The 21,844-nt window shown below is 35.9% G+C and overlaps 5 protein-coding genes and 1 non-coding gene across 9 annotated transcripts; 3 read left to right on the top strand and 3 right to left on the bottom strand.

Annotated features, from left to right (window-relative positions):
• Nucleotides 1-1,900: 1,900 nt before the first annotated feature.
• On the bottom strand, nt 1,901-1,973 carry TRNAK-UUU (transfer RNA lysine (anticodon UUU)). Its single transcript has one exon. It is a non-coding gene; the product is annotated as a tRNA-Lys (tRNA).
• A 2,783-nt stretch (nt 1,974-4,756) lies between these two features.
• Nucleotides 4,757-9,081, bottom strand: LOC148166495 (uncharacterized). The gene is made up of 3 exons (XM_088049264.1): nt 8,378-9,081; nt 4,908-5,078; nt 4,757-4,862 (listed from the first exon to the last, which is right to left on the bottom strand). The coding sequence occupies exons 1-3, from the start codon at nt 9,070-9,072 to the stop codon at nt 4,757-4,759; spliced, it is 972 nt and encodes a 323-aa protein (XP_087905390.1). The 5' UTR covers nt 9,073-9,081.
• Nucleotides 9,082-9,551: 470 nt separating this feature from the next.
• Nucleotides 9,552-10,926, top strand: LOC148166494 (protein YIPF6-like). The gene is made up of 7 exons (XM_088049114.1): nt 9,552-9,656; nt 9,705-9,821; nt 10,126-10,204; nt 10,251-10,293; nt 10,341-10,469; nt 10,517-10,674; nt 10,721-10,926. The coding sequence occupies exons 1-7, from the start codon at nt 9,636-9,638 to the stop codon at nt 10,837-10,839; spliced, it is 666 nt and encodes a 221-aa protein (XP_087905240.1). The 5' UTR covers nt 9,552-9,635; the 3' UTR covers nt 10,840-10,926.
• Nucleotides 10,927-11,018: 92 nt separating this feature from the next.
• LOC148166493 (plancitoxin-1-like) lies at nt 11,019-12,485 on the top strand. Its single transcript, XM_088049113.1, has 4 exons — nt 11,019-11,361; nt 11,406-12,113; nt 12,157-12,283; nt 12,328-12,485. Exons 1-4 carry the CDS (start codon nt 11,261-11,263, stop codon nt 12,439-12,441), a joined length of 1,050 nt encoding a protein of 349 aa, XP_087905239.1. The 5' UTR covers nt 11,019-11,260; the 3' UTR covers nt 12,442-12,485.
• A 1,657-nt stretch (nt 12,486-14,142) lies between these two features.
• On the top strand, nt 14,143-20,359 carry LOC148166492 (protein maelstrom-like). 4 transcript variants are annotated; one of them, XM_088049198.1, is made up of 11 exons: nt 14,143-14,290; nt 14,338-14,476; nt 15,044-15,245; nt 15,292-15,441; nt 15,495-15,622; nt 15,676-15,930; nt 19,565-19,768; nt 19,816-19,899; nt 19,945-20,014; nt 20,060-20,172; nt 20,229-20,359. In XM_088049198.1, the coding sequence occupies exons 2-10, from the start codon at nt 14,342-14,344 to the stop codon at nt 20,149-20,151; spliced, it is 1,320 nt and encodes a 439-aa protein (XP_087905324.1). In that variant the 5' UTR covers nt 14,143-14,290; nt 14,338-14,341; the 3' UTR covers nt 20,152-20,172; nt 20,229-20,359. The 4 variants fall into 4 exon arrangements, with proteins under 4 accessions (XP_087905324.1, XP_087905325.1, XP_087905326.1 ...); XM_088049199.1 differs by lacking the exon at nt 20,229-20,359 and having other exon boundaries at nt 14,342-14,476; nt 20,060-20,220; XM_088049200.1 differs by lacking the exon at nt 20,229-20,359 and having other exon boundaries at nt 20,063-20,220.
• Nucleotides 20,165-21,228, bottom strand: LOC148166491 (GILT-like protein 1). The gene is made up of 5 exons (XM_088049201.1): nt 20,999-21,228; nt 20,822-20,953; nt 20,572-20,742; nt 20,385-20,525; nt 20,165-20,339 (listed from the first exon to the last, which is right to left on the bottom strand). Exons 1-5 carry the CDS (start codon nt 21,062-21,064, stop codon nt 20,223-20,225), a joined length of 627 nt encoding a protein of 208 aa, XP_087905327.1. The 5' UTR covers nt 21,065-21,228; the 3' UTR covers nt 20,165-20,222.
• Nucleotides 21,229-21,844: the final 616 nt, after the last annotated feature.

Raw genomic sequence — 21,844 nt, 5'->3', positions numbered from 1 at the left:
ATTATTTTGTTTGGTTCCAAAATAAAAATTTCTAAAAACTGTTTTTTTTTTTCGCGTCAAATTCCACTTTTACTACTTTATAAGTGCTCGAGATTGCTCTCCGTCCGAAAATCTTCATTTTTGTCGCAGCTAATGTGCGATGGAGTGACAGTAGAAAGTAAATACCGACGCGAACACAGAATTTCACTTAATTTTTTACTGACTCATATCCTATCCGCAACAAACGATTTTACTTTTGTCAATTTTGGTCTGATAACAAGACATGCAATAAAATCAAGTTTATGGAGCGCTGACAATGATTTTATTGTCGGTCGTAAAATTTAATAAACATGTACTTTATAAGCGCGGATTCTATCATCTGTTCATTTAAATTTGACTCATTGTTGCGTCATTTTGGGTGTCGGAGCTTCAATCTGACAGAAGCCTGTTTTCGATTCAGTCATTTTGAGGTTGGGATTCCGATTACTTACTTTTGGAAATTTTGAGATGACAAGGTTGGCATCATTTTTCCCCAGAATTCGGCATTTGGCAATTTTGACAAGAAAACTGCTGGGTATCAAAATTTTGACAATGACAGAACTGTCACGATCGTCTTTTGTACCTCAAAACAAAAGCCAAATTTATTGTGAAAGACAGTCCCTGGCGCTCTTGATAGCGCCAAATCAATTGGAAAAGACAATCAATTGGCAGCAATAATTGAGGTTAGAAAATAATTTCAATGTGAAATTTCTGTCAGCCTTCTCAATTCGACTCTGTCGGTAACCGCAGGATTGCCAACCCCTTGAACGACATTTCACGTATTTAAAAACTTTTAGTCACGTAAATCGCGCCGGAACTCGGAATTCCAGTTGAATGAATCTGAACTGGGAATCTGCTTATTAACCTACATTGTTATGAAAATATGGATTTTGGTCGTGGAAGTCGCTTATTATCTCCAGAGGTGTGCGATTTAGGCACACTTCCCCTACTCGCGCTGAAATTAATAGGAACGAGCAGACGCGCGCTTTCAATATTATAAATTCCTGCAAGAAGAGCCGGAAGCGCAAATATTTTAAGTATTTCGTAAAAGTTTCATGAGAAATTACAGTAACCTTTAGACTGAAGGAGTGTCGCGCTTTATGATAGTGAACTTAGCGTGGATGGGTTCGGCTCACATCCCATCATTGAAGGACAAATGCTATAATTTCCATTGTTTGGTTTAAAGGCGACTTTTGGTCCAAACGGGGCCAATTACGTTAGAAAATGACACAGTCCGGTAAGCACTCTATTATTGTACGTATTGTTCTTTTTTTGAAAGTAAAAGCAGTCCAGTGACGTTCGTCCTACTTGTGGTCACCATCTGTTGAACATGCAGAAATAGATTTTTTTTTCTTAATTGGTGGACAATTAAACTTAAAGAATAACTAGGTTAGTCGCTGTTGTTTCCTTTATCTTTTGATTTAACTTGTGTTTAAAGACTTAACTTTCTACAATAAATATTTTCATTTACATTAATAAATTTTAATCAAGGCGCATTTGCGTTCAGATGAAGACGATCGGGAATAAATGATATGAATTATTCTTAGAACACTTTGAAATTCTAATGCTGCCAGCATTTCCATTTTTATTGGCGTATGGAACTGGGTAAGTGCTGTATTTAATTTACTAAATGTGGGATAGAGGTTCATCAGGTTCTTGGCCCACTCGTTGGATAATAATAAATAAAGAAATAAGAAACCTTCTGAGATGAAGAGGAAAACGTGTAATTTATTATTTACGACCTTCCCACAATTAATACATGCTAATACTGCTTGTAATTATTACGTTATTACAGTATCTAATCACAGCGATAAAATTAATTACAGCACGGAAAAATGAAGGCCAAATCTAAGGACTAGGATTTAAAACAAAAAAAATTGGCCGCCCGAGCAGGGACTTGAACCCTGGACCCTTGGATTAAAAGTCCAATGCTCTACCGACTGAGCTACCCGGGCTTGTACATGACCTACTCTCATCATAAATTTAATGAACAGAGTATCTTAATATCGTTTTTAATTATTTTTATTTATTTTAAGTACATTACAATTGCATGTATTTGCTTTGGCTGTTGTTTATTAATTTATTTAAATTTGATATGTTAAGTTTAGTAACTTTAAGATGTCAATGTTGACAGTTGTGCATTTTGACATAAAATTTGCTGCGTATTTTAAGGTTACGTAATAAATAATGCACGCGCTTTAAAACTTCAAATGTTTTTGTGACGTGAAATTCCCCTAGATGCGACTAATCAATGACAAGACATTAAATTTCAACATGTCACCTACACGATCGTCTTTTGTACCCCAAAACCCAATTTACACAATACCGCATTTGAAACGTTTGCAACAGTCACAAATTACACAATGAAAATTTTAAAGTGGCCTTGGATGTTTTACCTACAATAATGTCATTACTAGGCCTACAATAATATGTAATTATTGTGCCTACTTACTATAGTAAAGTCCGTTTTTTTTAAAACACCTGCATTTTCTCCTGCATTACAACCGGCAACGTTGCCTAGGGAGATTTTTGGTGAGAAAATAGTTGTCAAATTTTTGACATTTCTGAAAATTAGGCAGTGTTTCCGTTAAACACGTTTCTTTTACAGCCTGTTGGATTAAAGGATTTAATAGTGAAAAGACTCGGCACAGCCTGAAAGGGCGTTTTGTGTAATCAAATTGTCAATTAGGCAACTAACCTATTTGATTTTATCACCAAAAAGTCACCATCGACGACGTTGCCGGTTGTAAAGTGGTGGGAGAGTGCAGTGTTGGTGGTTTTTTAATAAAAAAACGGACTTTACATCCGGTGAGAGAGTGGGAGATTTCGACAGTTGACATATAGGTTGGCAGCAAATTATGCCTCAAAATACACTAAAAACACTAAATTCCTAGGCGAAATGGGTTGACAGGGTTGTCAGTAACTGAGGTTATTTTGTTATTTTAAATTTCGCGCGTATGGTACATTTGTTATTACGTAGATTTAGTGACTTTTCTGTCATTCAAACTCTCACTATACGAACTATACTACAGTCAATATCAAAAAGATTATAAAAACCGTTCGTTTTTAGTATTCTTATGAGCTTTAAAAATTCAGTTGGTATACGTCTGAAGTACGTTTTTTCTTTTTAGCATGAAGTTATAATGAATAAACCTGCGAATCTGCACTGAAAATAACAAAAACAAGTTTATTCCAGATGCTCCTACAATTGGACAAATATGACAGTTCTAGTTTGACATTGCAGGAGTTTAAAAAAATCAGCACTGTGCTGAACGACCAATCACAAAACCGCATTTTAAATTTGGCGCCTACAAAAATTACATCACACAATTTTGCACAAATTAGAAAAATGCGTTATGGAAATGTTTGTTTTGACCACAATAATGGATCACTTTTGTAAAAACGGCTAAAACTTCTTCTGATAGTGGCAAACCGTCAAATCAAAAAAAATAAATTTGACAGATGACAGTTATCTTAGAGGCATTGACGTTTTATGTAGCAATATTTTCCCATTTAACAAATTAGTTTTTATGGTGTAAAATGTGGCTTCAATTCATGTTGCTCGTGTTCGTTCATGACGCAACAGAAATCGCACTCGTTCAGTGTTTTTTGTTACCAACACACAAATAATTAAATTATGCCCCCTTGACTCCAGTTGATTCTACGCTCATGCGTCAACCCTTCAATCAGTGAAATTCGCTAAAACCTACGTGCGAAAATGTAAAGCCACCTTTGATTAATATAGTGCCAGTGCTGCCAACAGGCGAAAAAGTAACAACAAAAATCCCAAGATATTTGCGATAATTAAATAATTAGTTTGCAGACGTTTTATGATCCCATTTTTATTGACTGACATGGGAAAGGTGAAAACAGGTGTAAAGTACCAATTTTGCGGCGATTAAACTTAATTACGCACCATTAGAAAATGGAGTGTCAAGTGCAGGAACAGTATAATTAAAACTAAAACGGCCACTGAGATTTGTTTTGCCTAAAAATCTCAGGATTCCAGGATGTAAAAAGGAAAGTTCCCCGGGTTTGTCTAATAAATTACACTTTGTTTACACACCAAATTCGAAATTTCCCCAACAAGCGAAATATCCATACATTATCCAATTAAACCATCTTTTTTAATTAAAACTTCATTCACCTCGTTCGAAATGGAACAACACGGTTACCAACCATGTCGGCACATCAAACATCGTTCCAAAAAAAAAAAAAAAAAGTTGCGAACATGTGTTTTATGACGGCGCGCAAAATTGCTCGTCAATTATCCGAAAGGCATCGCCATTCATCATCGCCTGGCCAAGACAGATGCGTTTAGAAATTCGTCACATTTTGAGAAAAATGCTGTGGACAGTGGAGCCGCTGCATAGGAATGTCAGGAAAGTTGTAGTGATGATGAATACCTACCTACTTTATCACGTTTAATTTTTTTACTTTCGAGGACATGTGGTCACTTTCTAGACAATTATTGCATCTTTGTTATGCACGGCTGGCGGATTTAATGGGGGACTTTGCCAAATTGCTGCTATTAGACCGCTTTACCACCGAATCAGATCAGAACGGTTTAATGGGGAATTCGTCACTCATAACTTTTATTAACAGGTTTTGGAAATTATCACACTTACATTACAATTTGGGCGAAATCTCAGACTGTGGTGTAACAAATACATAATATGCGCCGTCTAGTTGAAAAAGTGTGCTGATTTTAATTAGTCAGAGATTTTGCCGCTTTTTTTTACGTGTTTTCTTTCATATTCTTGCAGATTATAGGTCGACAGTCTTGGTTCTTAACAGCTTCGAATATTTTTCTCATTTCTTCGGCTTTTTCAACGGCTTTCCCTCTAAAACACCAATTAGATCGTGCACCAACGCATAACTCGACTTACTCTTGGGTAAAAGTATTTAATAAATTCTCGACGTGATGTTCGGCATTCTGACTAGAGCTAGCACTTAGCACCAGCTCACAAAGAATCCGATCTTCGCAGCCCACGGAGTTGAAGTAGTTTAGAGAAGAAAGAAATTTTTTGTTGGCGTCCACCGCTCGGGATCTCGATTGTCTAAAAAGAGAAAATTTTCTAAAAACTGTCCTTTCTACACTGCAATTTTCAAATTTGGGTGACGTAATAAACATGTTTCAACTAGTCAATGCTCCAAATTTTATTGGCGTAGCATTATAATTAACAAAATTATGATTCCAAAAATAGAAATTTCTAGTTTGTTTTCAAAATAAAAATTTCTAAAAACTGTCTCTTTTGGTCTACAACTTTCTAATTTGAAGGAGGTAACAAACATATTCAAATTAGTAAAATCCCCAAATTTCAATGCCACAGCGTGAAAATTACCAGAATTACAAATTTTTATTCCAAAAAAATGAGAACTTTCAGTTCGGTTACAAAATAAAAATTTCTAAAAACTGTCTCCTTTGGTACACACCTTTCTAATTTGGAGGAGGTAATAAACATGTTCAAATTAATAAAATCCCCAAATTTCATTGTCACATCGTAAAAATTACCAGCTTACAAAATTTTAATTCAAAAAAAGGGAATTTTTGGTTCAGTTACAAAATAAAAAATTCTAAAAACTGTCTCCACTGGTCTACAACTTTCTAATTTGAAGGAGCAGATAAACAAGGTTAAATAAGTAAAACCCCAAAATTTCATTGCTACAGCGTAAAAATTACAAGAATTACAAATGTTTATTTAGAAAAAATGGAAATTTTTTGTTCGGTTGCAAAATAAAATTTTGTAAAAACTGTTTCCTCTGGTCTACTACTTTGTAATTTGGAGAAGGTGATAAACATGTTTAAATTAGTAAAATCCCCGAATTTCATTGTCACATCGTAAAAATTACCAGATTTACAAATTTTTATTTAAAAAAAATGGGAATTTTTAGTTCGGTTCTAAAATAAAAATTTCTAAAAACTGTTTCCTTTGGTCTACATCTTTCAAATTTGGCGAAGATAGTAAACGTATTCAAACTAGTAAAATCCCCAAATTTCGTTGCCACAGCGTAAAAATTACCAGATTTCCAAATTTTTATTTAAAAAAAATGGGAGTTATTAGTTTGGTTCCAAATTAAAAATTTCTAAAAACTGTTTCCTCTGGTCTACATCTTTCAAATTTGGAGGAGGTTATAAACATGTTTAGTTTAATATAATCCTCAAATTTATTGCCACAGCGTAAAAATTACCAGAATTACAAATTTTTATTTAAAAAAAAATGGGAATTTTTAGTTTGGTTCCAAATTAAAAATTTCTAAAAACTGTCTCCTTTGGTCTACAACTTTCTAATCTGGAGGAGGTGATAAACATGTTTAGTTTAATATAATCCTCAAATTTCATTCCCATAACGTAAAAATTACCAGATTTACAAATTTTTATTTAAAAGAAATGAGAATTTTTAGTTCGGTTCTAAAATAAAAATTTCTAAAAACTGTCTCATTTGGTCTACAACGTTCTAATTTGGAAGAGGTGATAAACATGTCCAAACTAATAAAATCCCCAAATTTCGTTGCCACAGCGTAAAAATTACCAGATTTCCAAATTTTTATTTAAAAAAAATGGGATTTTTTAGTTTGGTTCCAAATTAAAAATTTCTAAAAACTGTTTCCTTTGGTTTACACTTTTCAAATTTGGAGGAGGTTATAAACATGTTTAGTTTAATATAATCCTTAAATTTCATTGCCACAGCGTAAAAATTACCAGAATTACAAATTTTTATTTAAAAAAAATGGGAATTTTTAGATTGGTTCCAAATTAAAAATTTCTAAAAACTGTCTTCTTTGGTCTACAACTTTCTAATCTGGAGGAGGTGATAAACATGTTTAGTTTAATATAATCCTCAAATTTCATTGCCATAGCATAAAAATTACCAGATTTACAAATTTTTATTTAAAAAAAATGAGAATTTTTAGTTCGGTTCTAAAATAAAAAATTTTAAAAACTGTCTTCTTTGATCTACAACGTTCTAATTTGGAAGAGGTGATAAACATGTTTAGTTTAATATAATCCTCAAATTTCATTGCCATAGCATAAAAATTACCAGAATTACAAATTTTTATTTAAAAAAAATGAGAATTTTTAGTTCGGTTCTAAAATAAAAATTTCTAAAAACTGTCTCCTTTGGTCTACAACTTTCTAATCTGGAGGAGGTGATAAACATGTTTAGTTTAATATAATCCTCAAATTTCATTCCCATAACGTAAAAATTACCAGATTTACAAATTTTTATTTAAAAGAAAAAATGAGAATTTTTAGATCGGTTCTAAAATAAAAATTTCTAAAAACTGTCTCATTTGGTCTACAACGTTCTAATTTGGAAGAGGTGATAAACATGTCCAAACTAATAAAATCCCCAAATTTCGTTGCCACAGCGTAAAAATTACCAGATTTCCAAATTTTTATTTAAAAAAAATGGGATTTTTTAGTTTGGTTCCAAATTAAAAATTTCTAAAAACTGTTTCCTCTGGTCTACATCTTTCAAATTTGGAGGAGGTTATAAACATGTTTAGTTTAATATAATCTTCAAATTTCATTGCCACAGCGTAAAAATTACCAGAATTACAAATTTTTATTTAAAAAAATGGGAATTTTTAGTTTGATTCCAAATTAAAAATTTCTAAAAACTGTCTTCTTTGGTCTACAACTTTCTAATCTGGAGGAGGTGATAAACATGTTTAGTTTAATATAATCCTCAAATTTCATTGCCATAGCGTAAAAATTACCAGATTTACAAATTTTTATTTAAAAGAAATGAGAATTTTTAGTTCGGTTCTAAAATAAAAATTTCTAAAAACTGTCTCATTTGGTCTACAACGTTCTAATTTGGAAGAGGTGATAAACATGTCCAAACTAGTAAAATCCCCAAATTTCGTTGCCACAGCGTAAAAATTACCAGATTTCCAAATTTTTATTTAAAAAAATGGGATTTTTTAGTTTGTTTCCAAATTAAAAATTTCTAAAAACTGTTTCCTTTGGTCTACATTTTTCAAATTTGGAGGACGTTATAAACATGTTTAGTTTAATATAATCCTTAAATTTCATTGCCACAGCGTAAAAATTACCAGAATTACAAATTTTTATTTAAAAAAAATGGGAATTTTTAGTTTGGTTCCAAATTAAAAATTTCTAAAAACTGTCTCTTTTGGTCTACAACCTTCTAATCTAGAGGAGGTGATAAACATGTTTAGTTTAATATAATCCTCAAATTTCATTGCCATAGCGTCAAAATTACCAAAATTACAAATTTTTTAAGACAAAAAAGTCTGAATTTTTGTTATTATTGGAGAAAATTGAATACAAATCAATTATAACAAACCACAGTTGGTTATAACCGATTTCCACTTCATTAACACTCACGTTCCATTGACGTTTTGCACGGTGATAACAGTCGGAGTCAAAGCGCTGATCAACAAACCAATCGGAATAAAAGCCGTTAAAAACTTGACAATTTTCTTCCAGGGATTCCCTTGCATCGCATGACCCGTCGGTTTTTCCACCCCAAACTCAAAGTTACTTTTGTGATTATTACCATACACAGGAGCGGTAAAATCAAATTGGTTCTTCTGCACAGTTTTCTTCTTCTCATACTCCGCGAATTTGCTCCAGTCATTTACCGGAATTTTCCCTGTGTCAGCCTTGGACGGAATGCTATAACTCTTGGAGTCTTTCTCATTATAAAACTGGTAAGGTCGTTCATTACTAGTCGGTGTTGTCGCAGTTGTCGGAAATTTTATTCTTGCTGTCCACGGCTGTTCCGTCGTAAAACTACTCGTAAGCCACTGTCTGTCTGGAAAATTATAGGAGAAATGCTTAGCTTCTGGCAGCGCCGGAGGCACCGGAAATTTGTTGTATTCCAAGAATGTTTCCACTTGTGGGCTCGGTCGAAACTCGGATTTTCCTTTTTCTGTTGAGTTAGTCGAAGTTCTTTCAATATTCTGACTTTGAGCCGACGGTTGCGTCGTAAACTCTAACGCAGTTTCGTTCGTTGTTGAGACATTCTGGCATCTCGCTTGAGACGCCAGTAAAAAACATGAGATTAAGAAATACCACATTGTCACAATGAGACTGAAATAAAATAAATTTTACTCTTATTTATAAACTGTGTGAACAAGCTCGATATTGTCCATTGTGTTTAGTCTCCATAAAAGAAAGTTCATCAATTTCTGCAACTATTACATGCTCTAGATGCACTTGCAACATTTTCTTCCGCGGAGAAAGTTACCATCTTCAAATTTTCGCGCAGTAATGGTGGCGGCCTCTGACGGACCAAAATAAACAGTCAAGTTCAAAATACGATACTGCGAAACTGAAGATAGTCGGACGTGGATTTTTCAGCCTACACTAAAACCCCAATTCCGGGCCAGTTGTACCAAAATTGAATAATTTCAATGAGTTAACAGTGCCGAACGTCTTAAGCAAGCTGTTGAAAGTATTAAGTTGGTGCTTTTCCCCGTATTTTTTGCAAGAAATTGAAATAACACCTTCGAAGACTAGTTCCAGATGTGTAGCCTAGTTGGCGCTATGTAGGTCACATCCGGGTCGATAAAAACGCGCTCTGTAAACCTGTCTACGTTGACAGCTGTCATGATTGTAAATTGTAAACAGAAGAAATTAAATGACTGACGCGAAATTAGAGGTACAATTATCTAGTTTTGTTAATTAGACTCATTGTTTTATTCTTTAGATGTTTGACGATGTCGGCGGGGCTGTCGAGGGCGAAATGTCCATCCCAGGGGCCAAAACCCAAGGGTTGGGTAAACCCGATTTTAACACGTTGGATGAACCGATCAAAGAGACGATAGTGAGTTTCAATCTTAATTTGTGATCAAGCCACCTGTGACTAGACGCATGTCTTTTCTTTACTATAATTATGAGGTTAAGAGCTGCCAACTTTGTGAATCTCTGAACTCAAAGTTTCTAGTCTCTTATTAAAACTTCTAGAGCCGTTTAATTGCGAAACAATGTGTTTTAGAGTTACACAGAAAAGCGCACTGGTGGCTCAACTGTCGTCACGATCATACCATGAACTCTCAGACATGACTTCACTCATAATCATAGCCAATTTGATTATAAAAAATGAACACGTGTTATTTTCGTTTTTTTAGCTCCGGGATTTGAAGGCTGTGGGAATCAAATTTGCACATGTGCTGTTTCCAAAAGAGAAGAAGACTTTACTGAAAGAATGTAAGCTTCAGTTTTGACTTGTGTGAGACTAAAATTGAGTTTTTAGGGGATTTGTGGGGGCCTCTGATGCTGTGCACATTTATGGCAATGTACGTCTGTCTTAAATTAACAAAAGAAATAAAGTAGAGTGTTTCAGGGTGCTACAAGGCTCTAATACTGCAGACAATTCCAATGATGGGGGCCCTGAATTTGCGGAGGTTTTTGTCATAGTGTGGATAGGTTCCATGGTGGTCACTTTAAACTCAAAGTTGCTAGGAGGCAACATGTAATTTCCCCTTTTAAATTCTTCGTTTTTCTTAATTTAATTTTCAGATCTTTCTTCCAAAGTATCTGTGTTTTGGGGTACTGTCTTTTACCCACAACAATCGCACTGATTATTTGTAGGGTAATTCTCATCGCTGAGCAGACCAATTTGTTGTTTTTCCTGAGATTTACAGTCTCCATGATGGGATTTGCATGGGCAACTTACGGTAATTTTACGGTGTTTTAATTTGGGTTATTAAAATATGATTTCAGCTTCAATGGTGTTTTTGGGGGACAGTCAGAAACCTGGCAGAAAAGTATTAGCGGTGTATCCGATTTTTTTATTTTACTTTATTATATCGTGGCTTGTTATTTCACACACAAATACTTAATTGTGAAGTTAACTTTTATTGTATTCTGGTCAAGTATGAATGTTCCATGTAAAGTGTTTTTGTTATAATAAATTTTCTTATTTATCATACGAATTAATACAGTGACGGCCAAAAGTAACTTCCACAATAAGGCGCCATCTGAACTACCAAGAGCACGTCATCTAAACTACTCATGGGACATTACAGAACTACCAATGAGATGGTATTAGAACTACTAATGAGATGCCATGAGAATTACCAATGAGACACGTCATCAGAGCTATCAATGAGTTAGTTTGTCACACACGAGAATCAGTTATCAGAAGTAGGTGCTAATCGGACGTCATTAGCACTACCAATGAGACGTCATCAGCACTACTAATGAGACGTCATCAGAACTATTAATAGAACGTCGTCAGAACTACCAAAAAAGAAGTTAATAATGGTGACTGCATTCTGTGCAATTTTCTCACTCCTTTTTGCCCATTTTGTGGCCACAGAAGGCCTGCAATGCAAAAACGAGAATAACGAACCTGTGGACTGGTAAAAAAGACCCCAAAACCGCTCAAACTGATACCTCCTTTTAGGTTCACAGTCTACAAAATCCCAAAAATAGAACACGATAACGAGTTGATAAAATCCGGCGTTGGTTACCTCTACGTTACCTCAGAAAATTACCTCAATTGGACGCTCTCAAACTTCGCTATTTCCGACAATCAGTCAATCATAGCCAAAACTCTCACCCCCTTCTTTTCCCGGAACGCTTCCTACGTCTTTTACAACGATCAGCCCCCGAATGAACCCATCAAAAGTGAAAAAGGGCACACTAAAGGGGTCATTCTATCAGACGTAGAAGGTGGTTTCTGGCTAATCCACTCAGTCCCTCATTTTCTTGAGCTAACTTCTCAGTACAGTTACCCCAAAACTGGGCTCAAAGAAGGCCAAAGTTTCCTCTGTATTTCCTTAGATTTAAAAAATCTGAACAAAGTGGGGGTGCAGCTCCAGTTTAATGAGCCTCAGATTTACGCGAGTTACATTTCTGAGGTTCTACAGACGAAACTGGGGAAGATTGTGGAGGCTGCTTCGGGGGCTGTCGTCAAAACACCTCCGTGGTACAATCAAATTAGCATTACGACCTTAAATGGGGCTAGCTTCCACTCTTTTGCAAAGTCGAGGAAGTTTGGGAAGGATTTGTACCATGATTGGGTCGCCCCAAGTTTAACTTCAGATTTGTTGACGGAGACGTGGTTGAATGGTGATGGGAGGCTCCCATCAAACTGTACCAACTCAATTAAGTGAGTGAGTGGAATTTTGGAACAAATTTAATATTTTTTGTAGTGTTTTCAACATTGAAACTCTCTCCATAAAAGGCGAAAATATTTCATTCTCGGACTCTGAAGACCACTCCAAATGGGCTGTAAGTCTCCAGTCATCCTGGATCTGCATCGGTGACATCAACAGAATGGTGAGTCTCAACCCTCAACTTCTTTAAACTGCTTTTTTTAACAGAACCACCAACAATTCCGAGGAGGTGGTACCGTTTGCTTAAACAACTTAAAACTATCGGAAAACTACAGAAACTCCGTCAAGACAATAGAAAAGTGCCTCAGTACCATAATCTAACTTTATTATCTAATATTTACAACAAATAAATAGAATTATTGTGATGTGGGCTTATAGTACTGTTTCGCTGACGGTTGGGGGCACCGGTACTTCGCCATTTCTATTTCAGCCTCATAGTAACTCGTCTTATCGTAACAGAAGTACTCGGGATTCTTGTAGGACGTGTTTTTGGCAGCCCCAGGTCCTACAAGTTCATTGGGAACATTGACAACGGCATTGCTGAGTCCAGGAACGTCCGCAACATGTGAGCTTGTCGCCTGTTTATTGTAGATAATTTTGCCGGCAGTAAAACTGCGCTTGAAGGAGGAAAAGTGGCGCAAATTGCACAGTTGTCGCGAAATTATGGTGTTCGCAACCATTTTAGGTTATGGTCGTATTTTGACACTTATGTAATATTCTGGGGTTTTTTTGGTGACGTTGGCGTTCTGAGGTTGGCAGTATTTTTGTTCTCTGTTGGGATTGGTCGATAGTGGCGATTCCTGTGTTTTTTTCGTATAAGTTGTGCATGTTTTGATGGTGGAGGCGCGAAATTTTCTATTTTAATTAATCCGGCGCATTCACCATTTTCACAAGAGTTAAAGTGAGTTTTCTATTTCGTGTTTTAAGACGATCTTCTTAGTTTACCTGATTTAGTTGGTAAGTATTAAATTCTACTATAATTAAACACATTTAACTTTAAACAGAAGCAAAATTGTTAAAAACAATGAATGAAAAAGTATCTAAACCTCCACGTTTCTAAAGAAACTATCACTAGTACTCAGCAACAATTCAATTTCAAAATTACCGCTCAACTGTCCTTCCGATCGACTAATAAAAATGATTACGACATGATTACTTAATTCTTTTTCGTCGTTGCCCAAAAAATTGTAGCTGTCTGTAAGGCTCAGACGATAATTGCTAATTGATTTGCACCCCGACCAACTAATTAAATAAGATTACGTGATTACCTAACTGTTTTTCTTATTGCGCAAAACATAGTTCGCGCTAACAAAGACACTGCATTCCCAAAACCATGAAAATTAAAAGGGAATAAACGGGGTGTTTCCTATAAATTGTTTAAACTAATAAACGAAAATGCGAAATGTAAAATTAAAGCGGCTTTAAGTAGACTATCTGCTAGTACTCGCAACTATTTACTATATATCAACTACACGCCTGACTTTAAACAAGTGTGCACTGTGTCCAAATAAACTCATTAACACCTACTTTTTAATTTAAATTCTAAAACAGCACTATTTTACTGCACATGCACAAACACAACCATCTCTTCCAAGTCGCCGCGCTCAATTGATTAAATGAGGGATTAAGGTCATTACAAAACCTCGGTAAAAACTGTCCTTCTCGTTTATTTGTCGCTTAATTAAGACCGCCACATTGTTGTCATTATATTTACGCAAAATTCAAACATAAGGGCGCACAACTAATTTGTAGGAGGACTATGAGACGACGAACCGAAATTCGACTGTAACTTGTAGGATAAACAACTGTATTGTTGGTTGCCTATATTACATGCTATTTTTCTGAAGGTAAGATTTGAACGATCTTGACACTAAAACTTTTAATTTCTTATTATACTGTCTAGTTTTTCTTAATCTACAGCTAGCCAAAGAATGTAGTCAGGAAATTCAAGATAACGGTTTGTGTCTTCACTCTATTATTGGTTTGGGTCTGAAATATCGTGCAAAGCTTCTGTGACATTTGCATAGATGACACCACTTCATGTCCATCTAACTTGTTAACCTCTGTTTTTTGTGCCTTGTTTAGTTTGGTTGGTGGTCAGATTGTTTTCCACTTTTAGCTGAATTTTACATGACGAATTTGTCTAGAAAGACGAAATAATTAAACCAAGGTATGTAAAACGCCTTTCATAACCTAAATTTTCATTTTCTTTTGAAGCAAGATGCCCCCAAAGAAGAAGCCGGCCAAAAGTGGCTATTGGCAATTTTTCCTAGAATGCAGAGACAAGCAGAACCAGAAAGCGGGGAAACAGATGAACACTGGAGAACTGCAGAGTTACGCTGGGGCGAAATGGGCGGTAGGTTTGTTGCTGTTACTGTGACTAAATGGGGCCCCCTTGCAGACAGAATTTCCATCCTCTGATAATATTTCGATAAAATATCGACCAGGATATTAACAGTTTTGCGATGAAATTATCGCTTTTTTATCATACAAAACGAAGATATGAAATCTGTTTTGATTTCTTCACATTTCAGCAGTTTTTATCAACGTTTTTTAACATTGTTTTGCCATATTGTTTTGCTTTTTGTCCAGATGTCTAGATCGCATCAAGTCTCATTCTTATCGCTACGTACATATTCAATCTTTATTTTATTTATTTGTTTTCATTATTTTTCCCCTTATTTGAACTAGTTACTTTATAAGAATAGAGTAATGTCATGTTACATTTCCATGACTTTCTCAGGGACGAATTAGGGTCGGTTGGGGCCCGGGGTCACGAACAACGCAGTCATGGCTTTCTAAATGCTAATAAGTTGGTCATTGTTGTCGAATCTCCACCTGCGAAAAAGTTTTGGATAAAATGTTGTATTACACTCGTGTACAATGTATTTTTCCCGTTAAAATGACCCGTTTTGTTCCGCAGGCGATGTCGAAAGAAGCGCGCGAGCCCTACAACCAAATGGCGCTCTACGCCAGGGAGCAGTTTACCAACACAACGAGTAAACTCACCACTGACGGTTACGAAATTGACGAAATTGAGAGACAGGAAAAGGAAGTGCTCTCTAAGGAACAGGAAATGAAAAACGAGATTACCAAAACTCTGAAATTAGCTCACTTTTCGTCAAGTAAAAGCGTTACGAATCTTAACATTCGTTGATTTTTTTGTTGTAGATTTACCTGAGCAGGTGTTTTTTATTGTTCATATCAACCATTTGACGTACTGTAACAATCCAGATAGATATTTTATTTGTGAAATTGCCATAGCTGCAATGAGTCTCAGAAACGGAATAGAAGAAGTGTTCCACAAAGAAGTACACCCTGGTATGGATAACAGATACAATCGCAAATTTCCCATCATAATTGTGATTCTCTAGGTAATTTACCAATGGGATACTTAGGAGGCGCCATGGCTCACTCCAAAGAAACCCACCAGATGATCGAGCTCGTTAACGATGGCCATAACAACACTTACGAAGTCTTCAAAGATATGATAGACTTTCTGGTAACTGCAAGTTAACGAAAAAGTAACTTTTGCTTTATCTCGTTTGTTTCTAGAAACGGTACACTCCGAAACACACCATTCCGATACTCTACGCCGATGAGAAAATCCTAGACATGACTCGGAACGTCATGGAAAACTTTCGTCTAGATTTTAACTACCCCGACGAAATTAAAGTCTACAAGTTACAGTTTTTGTTCTACACGCTCAAGAACGTGGTGGCGGGGAAAAACGTTTGGCCTACGGAAACTTTCGCTTACAGACAACTCGAGAAGGATCTATATTGCTATACTACGAACATTTCGTGCTCGGTAGGTCAAAAAATGTGTCTATTAAAAAAAAAAAAATTAGCCGTTGAATCTTGATAAAAATTGATGGTTTTGTAGATTTCGAGCTCTTCTTTGCGAATTCAAGCCAGAAAACTGCGAAAATCAGCGAGAAATCGTTCGAATTTCTCTATGAAATAAGATGAATTCGTGCAGATTTTTGCTGTTTTGTTTTTTTGCAAATCAGCGGTTGAATCTTGATAAAAATTGATGGTAATGTAGATTTCGAGCTCTTCTTTGCAAATTCAAGCCAGAAAACTGCAAAAATCAGCGGGAAATCGTCGTTTTGCATCGAAAAAAGCAAATTTCTCTTAAGAAATCTGATGAATTCGTGCAGATTTCTGTTGTTTGTTTTCTTGCAATTTAGCCGTTGAATCTTGATAAAATTTGACAGTTTTGTAGATTTCGAGCTCTTCTTTGCGAATTCAAGCCAGAAAACTGCGAAAATCAGCGAGAAATCGCTGTTCGAATTTCTCTATGAAATAAGATGAATTCGTGCAGATTTTTGCTGTTTTGTTTTTTTTGCAAATCAGCGGTTGAATCTTGATAAAAATTGATGGTAATGTAGATTTCGAGCTCTTCTTTGCAAATTCAAGCCAGAAAACTGCAAAAATCAGCGAGAAATCGTCGTTTTTCATCGAAATATGCCAATTTCACCAAGAAATCTGTTGAATTCGTCCAGATTTCTGCTGTTTGTTTTTTTGCAATTCAGCCGTTGAATCTTGATAAAAATTGATGGTATTCTAGATTTCGAGCTCTTCTTTGCGAATTCAAGCCAGAAAACCGCAAAAATTAGCGAGAAATCTGATGAATTCGTGCAGATTTCTGCTGTTTTGTTTTCTTGCAAGTCAGCCGTTGAATCTTGATAAAAATTGATGGTATTGTAGATTTCGAGCTCTTCTTTGCGAATTCAAGCCAAAAATCAGCGAGAAATCGTCGTTTTGCATCGAAAAAAGTAAATTTCTCTAAGAAATCTGTTGAATTCGTGCAGATTTCTGCTGTTTGTTTTCTTGCAATTTAGCCGTTGAATGATAAAATTTGATGGTTTTGTAGCTTTCGAGCTCTTCTTTGCGAATTCAAGCCAGAAAACTGCAAAAATCAGCGATGAATCGTTGTTCGAATTTCTCGGGTTCGTTAAGTTAGCAATCCCCCCCCCCCCCGCCGTTATTGAATTTCTATAAAATATTACATAGGCCAATGCGCTAATTATGCGCCACAATTTTCATTTTTTGCGCTGTCTCCCCTAGAAAGTTACAATCATTTTTTTTTACCCAATTTTGCGCTTCACTTTGAAACTCACAAAAACAGACTCTTATAGTTAATCGCAAGCTTTCTTTTCCAGTTAAATAAATCCATTTTTTTGGTCAATCAATTATGGCAATTATACAGGGTCCGGCATACTTGAGTCCACCCCCAAAATCGTCTTTAATTTTAAAGATAAAATTTTGAAAATTTGCTCACGCTTATAGTTGACAAAGCTCTAGAAGCTGACGAAAGAATTTGTTTTTTTTTATCACGGTTGGTTTGACGTCGGTTAAGTATAATTTTTAGCGATTTCGCGAATTCAATTTTTTTTAACATAACTGTGATACAAATAATTGAGTTGTTATTTTAAATCTAAATCAGATTGCGTGTAAAATTTTCAAAAAAACGCTGTTTTATCAAGTTAGATTTCAAAATTATGACGGCGCAGTGGCAAACTATGTTTACACCAAAATTTCATAAGTCACTTCATTCACTAGTATGAAGGTCAATTTTGATTAACTTGGGCATGTTGCACTTTATAGACACCAGAAATCGTTAATTTACATTGACAAAGCGACAATTTCACCAAGTAAGACTTTTGTTACAATCTAAAACGAGCCAAAGAATAGATGTCATTTGGGACACAAGATGCTGACAGATGGGTGTAAACGCAGTTCCCAACTTTGACGTAATAAAATTGGAAACTAACGTGATAAAACAGCATTATTTCCTCAAATTTTATATACAATTTGCATTAAATCTAAAATGACAACAGAGATATTTTTAAAACATTTATATTGAAAAAAAATTAAATTAGGGGTTGATTTTACAAACCCTCACAATTAGCTAAAAATTACATATTCAGGCGTCGCGAAGCCAAAACTATCGGTGATAAAAAAAAAATTGCGTCAACTATGAGCTGTGAGTTGTGAGTAACTAGAGTAATCTGTTTTTGAAGGTTTTCAGTAAAGGGCAAAGAATCATTAAAAGGCGCAAAATAGCGCATAATTGGCGCAATTGATTGACATGAAAATCAATTAATTTTGTTAACTGGGAGGGGCTGACGCAGATAAAAAAAATGATTGTGACTTTCTAGGGGAGGCAGTGCAAAAAATGAAAATTGTGGCGCATAATAGAGCATAATTGGCGCAGTTGATTGACATAAAAATCAATTAATTTTGTTAACGGGGGGGGGGGGGGACTGACGCAGATAAAATAAATGATTGTAACTTTTTAGGGGAGGCAGCGCAAAAAATTAAAATTGTGGCGCATAATTGGCGCAGTTGATTGACATAAAAATCAATTAATTTTGTTAACTGGGGGGGCTGACGCAGATAAAATAAATGATTGTAACTTTCTAGGGGAGGTAGCGCAAAAAATGAAAATTGTGGCGCATAATAGTGCATAATTAGCGCATTGGCCTATGTAATATTTTATAGAAATTCTATAACTGGGGGGACTAACTTAACGGACCTCTGTTTTTGTGAGTTTCAAAGTGAAGCGCAAAAAAAACTTTAATTGGCGCAATTGGGTAAAAAAAATGATTGTAATTTTCTAGGAGAGGTAGCGCAAAAAACGAAAATTGTGGCGCATAATAGCGCATAATTGGCGCAATTGATTGACATAAAAATCAATTAATTTTGTTAACTGGGGGGCTGACGCAGATAAAATAAATAATTGTAACTTTCTAGGGGAGGCAGCGCGAAAAATGAAAATTGTGGCGCATATTTAGCGCATTGGCCTATGTAATATTTTATAGAAATTCTATAACTGCATTATAACTAATTCGTGCAGATTTCTGCTGTTTTGTTTTCTTGCAATTCAGCAGTTGAATCTTGACAAAAAATAGACACAAAAATTTCAAAAGTTTTTAAAAAATTTATTTCGAAGACGAACAAAAAATGTTCATGACTTTCGCTTAAATTCCGTAACTTTGTCAGATTTCATTTTAAGTCTGTGAAATTTGGAGGTTTTACTACTTTAGACTTGCTAATTTACTGCTCTAAATTTCAAAATTTTAGAGCAAGAAATAGAGTTATTAGATTTTTTTTTTATTCGAAGACGAACTAAAAATTTTCATGACTTTCACTTAAATTCCGTAACTTTGTCAATTTTTATCCTGCAACTCTGCAATTTGGAAGTTTTACTACTTTAGACTTGTTCACCCTTGTGCAAAAAATAGTGTAGATGTGAAACACACTTCTGTCATTTTGTGTACAAAGAAGTGCTCAAATATTTCACACCTAGACCTAGACTTTTGACAATTTGTTTAGAACAATAAAATGAAAGTCCACACCAAAAAACAGCCTTAAGCGAATTATTCCGAGGTTCATGTTTATTTTGCCTGGACTAAATCGTTATGAATTGATTTTAGTTCCACGAAATGTCGGACTTGTCGGTTTGCTGCAGCCAATCAATTGTTACCAGAACTGCCTATACAATCTGTGACGACTGCTGTGAAGATCTTCGCATAGAACTAGTCCCTGGTTTCCACGTGCCTTCAAACGCCAAAGTCGCTCCTGTGTCTAAAATGACGTCTCGAGCCACGTCTGTGTGCAGTGGTGATGGTTTCCGGAGTGTAAGTCCTCCGTTTGGTTCTTCTTGTGTTAAATTGCTCGTTTATAGTACTCGACTAGAAGCAGGACGGACGAGGGAGGTTACCTCACCAACGAAGAGAGTTTTCCGCCGCTAAGAAGCTCGGATTCTACAGTAAGATTGTTTTTTCCTCACTCTTTTTCTTAATCGATCTTACAGGCATCGTCAATGGTGAGCTTCTCGTCGCTGCAAGGCACGTCCAAGTCCACCAAAGCCGCCAGCAGACTAGGTAAAATTGTGTGCGCAACTCCGAAACGTTACACTTTTGTTTTAGAAGATTCGTTCCGTTCGTTTTCCATGAAGCAATCGGCCAAACGTGATCACCACGGTATTAACTTCCCAGAACATGGCTTCAAGAACAATTAAACTTGATTTTAAGTTTTTGTTGTAAAGACTTCTATTATTTTTTTATTCAGAATATAATAATTAAGTTGAGGTTACAGTCTGGTAATTGAAGGATTCCTGCAAGCTTCTGGATGTGTTTCGGAGATCAGAGTGCAGACAACCCTCCTGAAGTCGACGAGACTCGCGTCTTGGAGTTGTTGGTTGAAGACCTGGAAAACTCCCTCAGTTTTGTACAAACCACCCCAAATTCTTACCCCGTTGTAAAGAACCGTCGGCACAAATTTCGGTGAGATTCTCGCCGTGGCTTCCTCTGCCAACAACTGCAGTTGTTTACCACTCTCGGAATTGTAACACTGAGCGACGTGGGCGAAGTTGACTCCAACGGCTTCAGCGCACTGAAAATCATCGTCGATTTATTGTCGGGAAACTTGGGAAAAGTACCGTTTGGCCGGACTCCTCCTGCCCCTTTTTGAACGAGATCATGAAGCAGTTCGCGTAGTCAACTTGGAGGTTTTGGTCTGGAAGGACATTGAGGACGCACGACTGTATTCTATTCCCTTTGCATTCCTGGGGGCCGTGCTGGCAGGCGAACTGAGCTCCATTCTGCACGCTCTGGAACAGTTAAAACGTGTTTTTGGAGCTGGCCGGACTGGTTTTTTACTCTTTTTGGGTTCATCGAACGAATACTCACCGCACTTTTACCAAACGGAGTCAATTTCAAGTCGACGTACGGCGATAATTCCTTAAAAACCGGGTGGAGCTGTTGCGTAATGAAGTTGAGGCTGTCGGGGCACAAAGACTCGTAGAGAATTTCCACGTGCAGCTAAAAAAATGCGCTGATAACACTAAAATCTTACAAAGGTCTCACCTTCGGTTGGCATTGTATTATCGGAATGAGAATAAGACAAAAAAGGGGCAAAGACAATTCACGCATGTTTAAGAAGCGAAACTGTTTTTTTAAGACGGGAAAGAGAAAGTGGAACGTGTGTGGGCGCCCGGGCGGTAAACCCACAATTATACACTCGTCAACCACTCGCTAAGAAGGAGGGAACACGAATATCGCAATCATTTCAAAAGTTTGAATTTTTTTACACCAACAATCGCAGCGCTATCTATTGGTGCAACTCGGTATCACTTCTGCGAACGAAAAATCAATATTTCGTCTCTTTTGAACCAAATTTTTTATCCATAATAAAGAAGACACTTGAAAATCACCCACAGACCACAAACCAAGAAGTTAGGATAAGAAATGGATAAAAAAATCGGTTTTAAAAAATTTTGCGCCATCTATTGGTGCAATTTGCTATCACTTTTTTGAACGAAAAATTAGTATTTCGCCTTTTTTGAACCAAATTTTTTATCCATAATGAAGAAGACACTTGAAAATCACCCACAGGCCACAAACCAAGAAGGTACTACAATAAATGGATAAAAAAATTAGCGCCATCTATTAGTGCAACTTGCTATCACTTCTGCGAACGAAAAATTAGTATTTCGCCTCTTTTGAACCAAATTTTTTATCCATAATGAAGAAGACACTTGAAAATCACCCACAGACCACAAACCAAAAAGTTAGGATAAGAAATGGATAAAAAAATCGGTTTTAAAAAATTTTGCGCCATCTATTGGTGCAATTTGCTATCACTTTTTTGAACGAAAAATTAGTATTTTGTCTCTTTTGAACCAAATTTTTTATCCATAATGAAGAAGACAC

Source organism: Gnatocerus cornutus, unplaced genomic scaffold, assembly GCF_029298725.1.
Source record: "Gnatocerus cornutus isolate USDA-ARS CGAHR unplaced genomic scaffold, icGnaCorn1.1 ctg00000023.1, whole genome shotgun sequence".
NCBI classification, from domain to species: Eukaryota; Metazoa; Arthropoda; class Insecta; order Coleoptera; family Tenebrionidae; genus Gnatocerus; species Gnatocerus cornutus.
The sequence above is the reverse complement of the archived record's forward strand: the minus strand, read 5'-3'. Positions and strand labels throughout refer to the sequence as shown.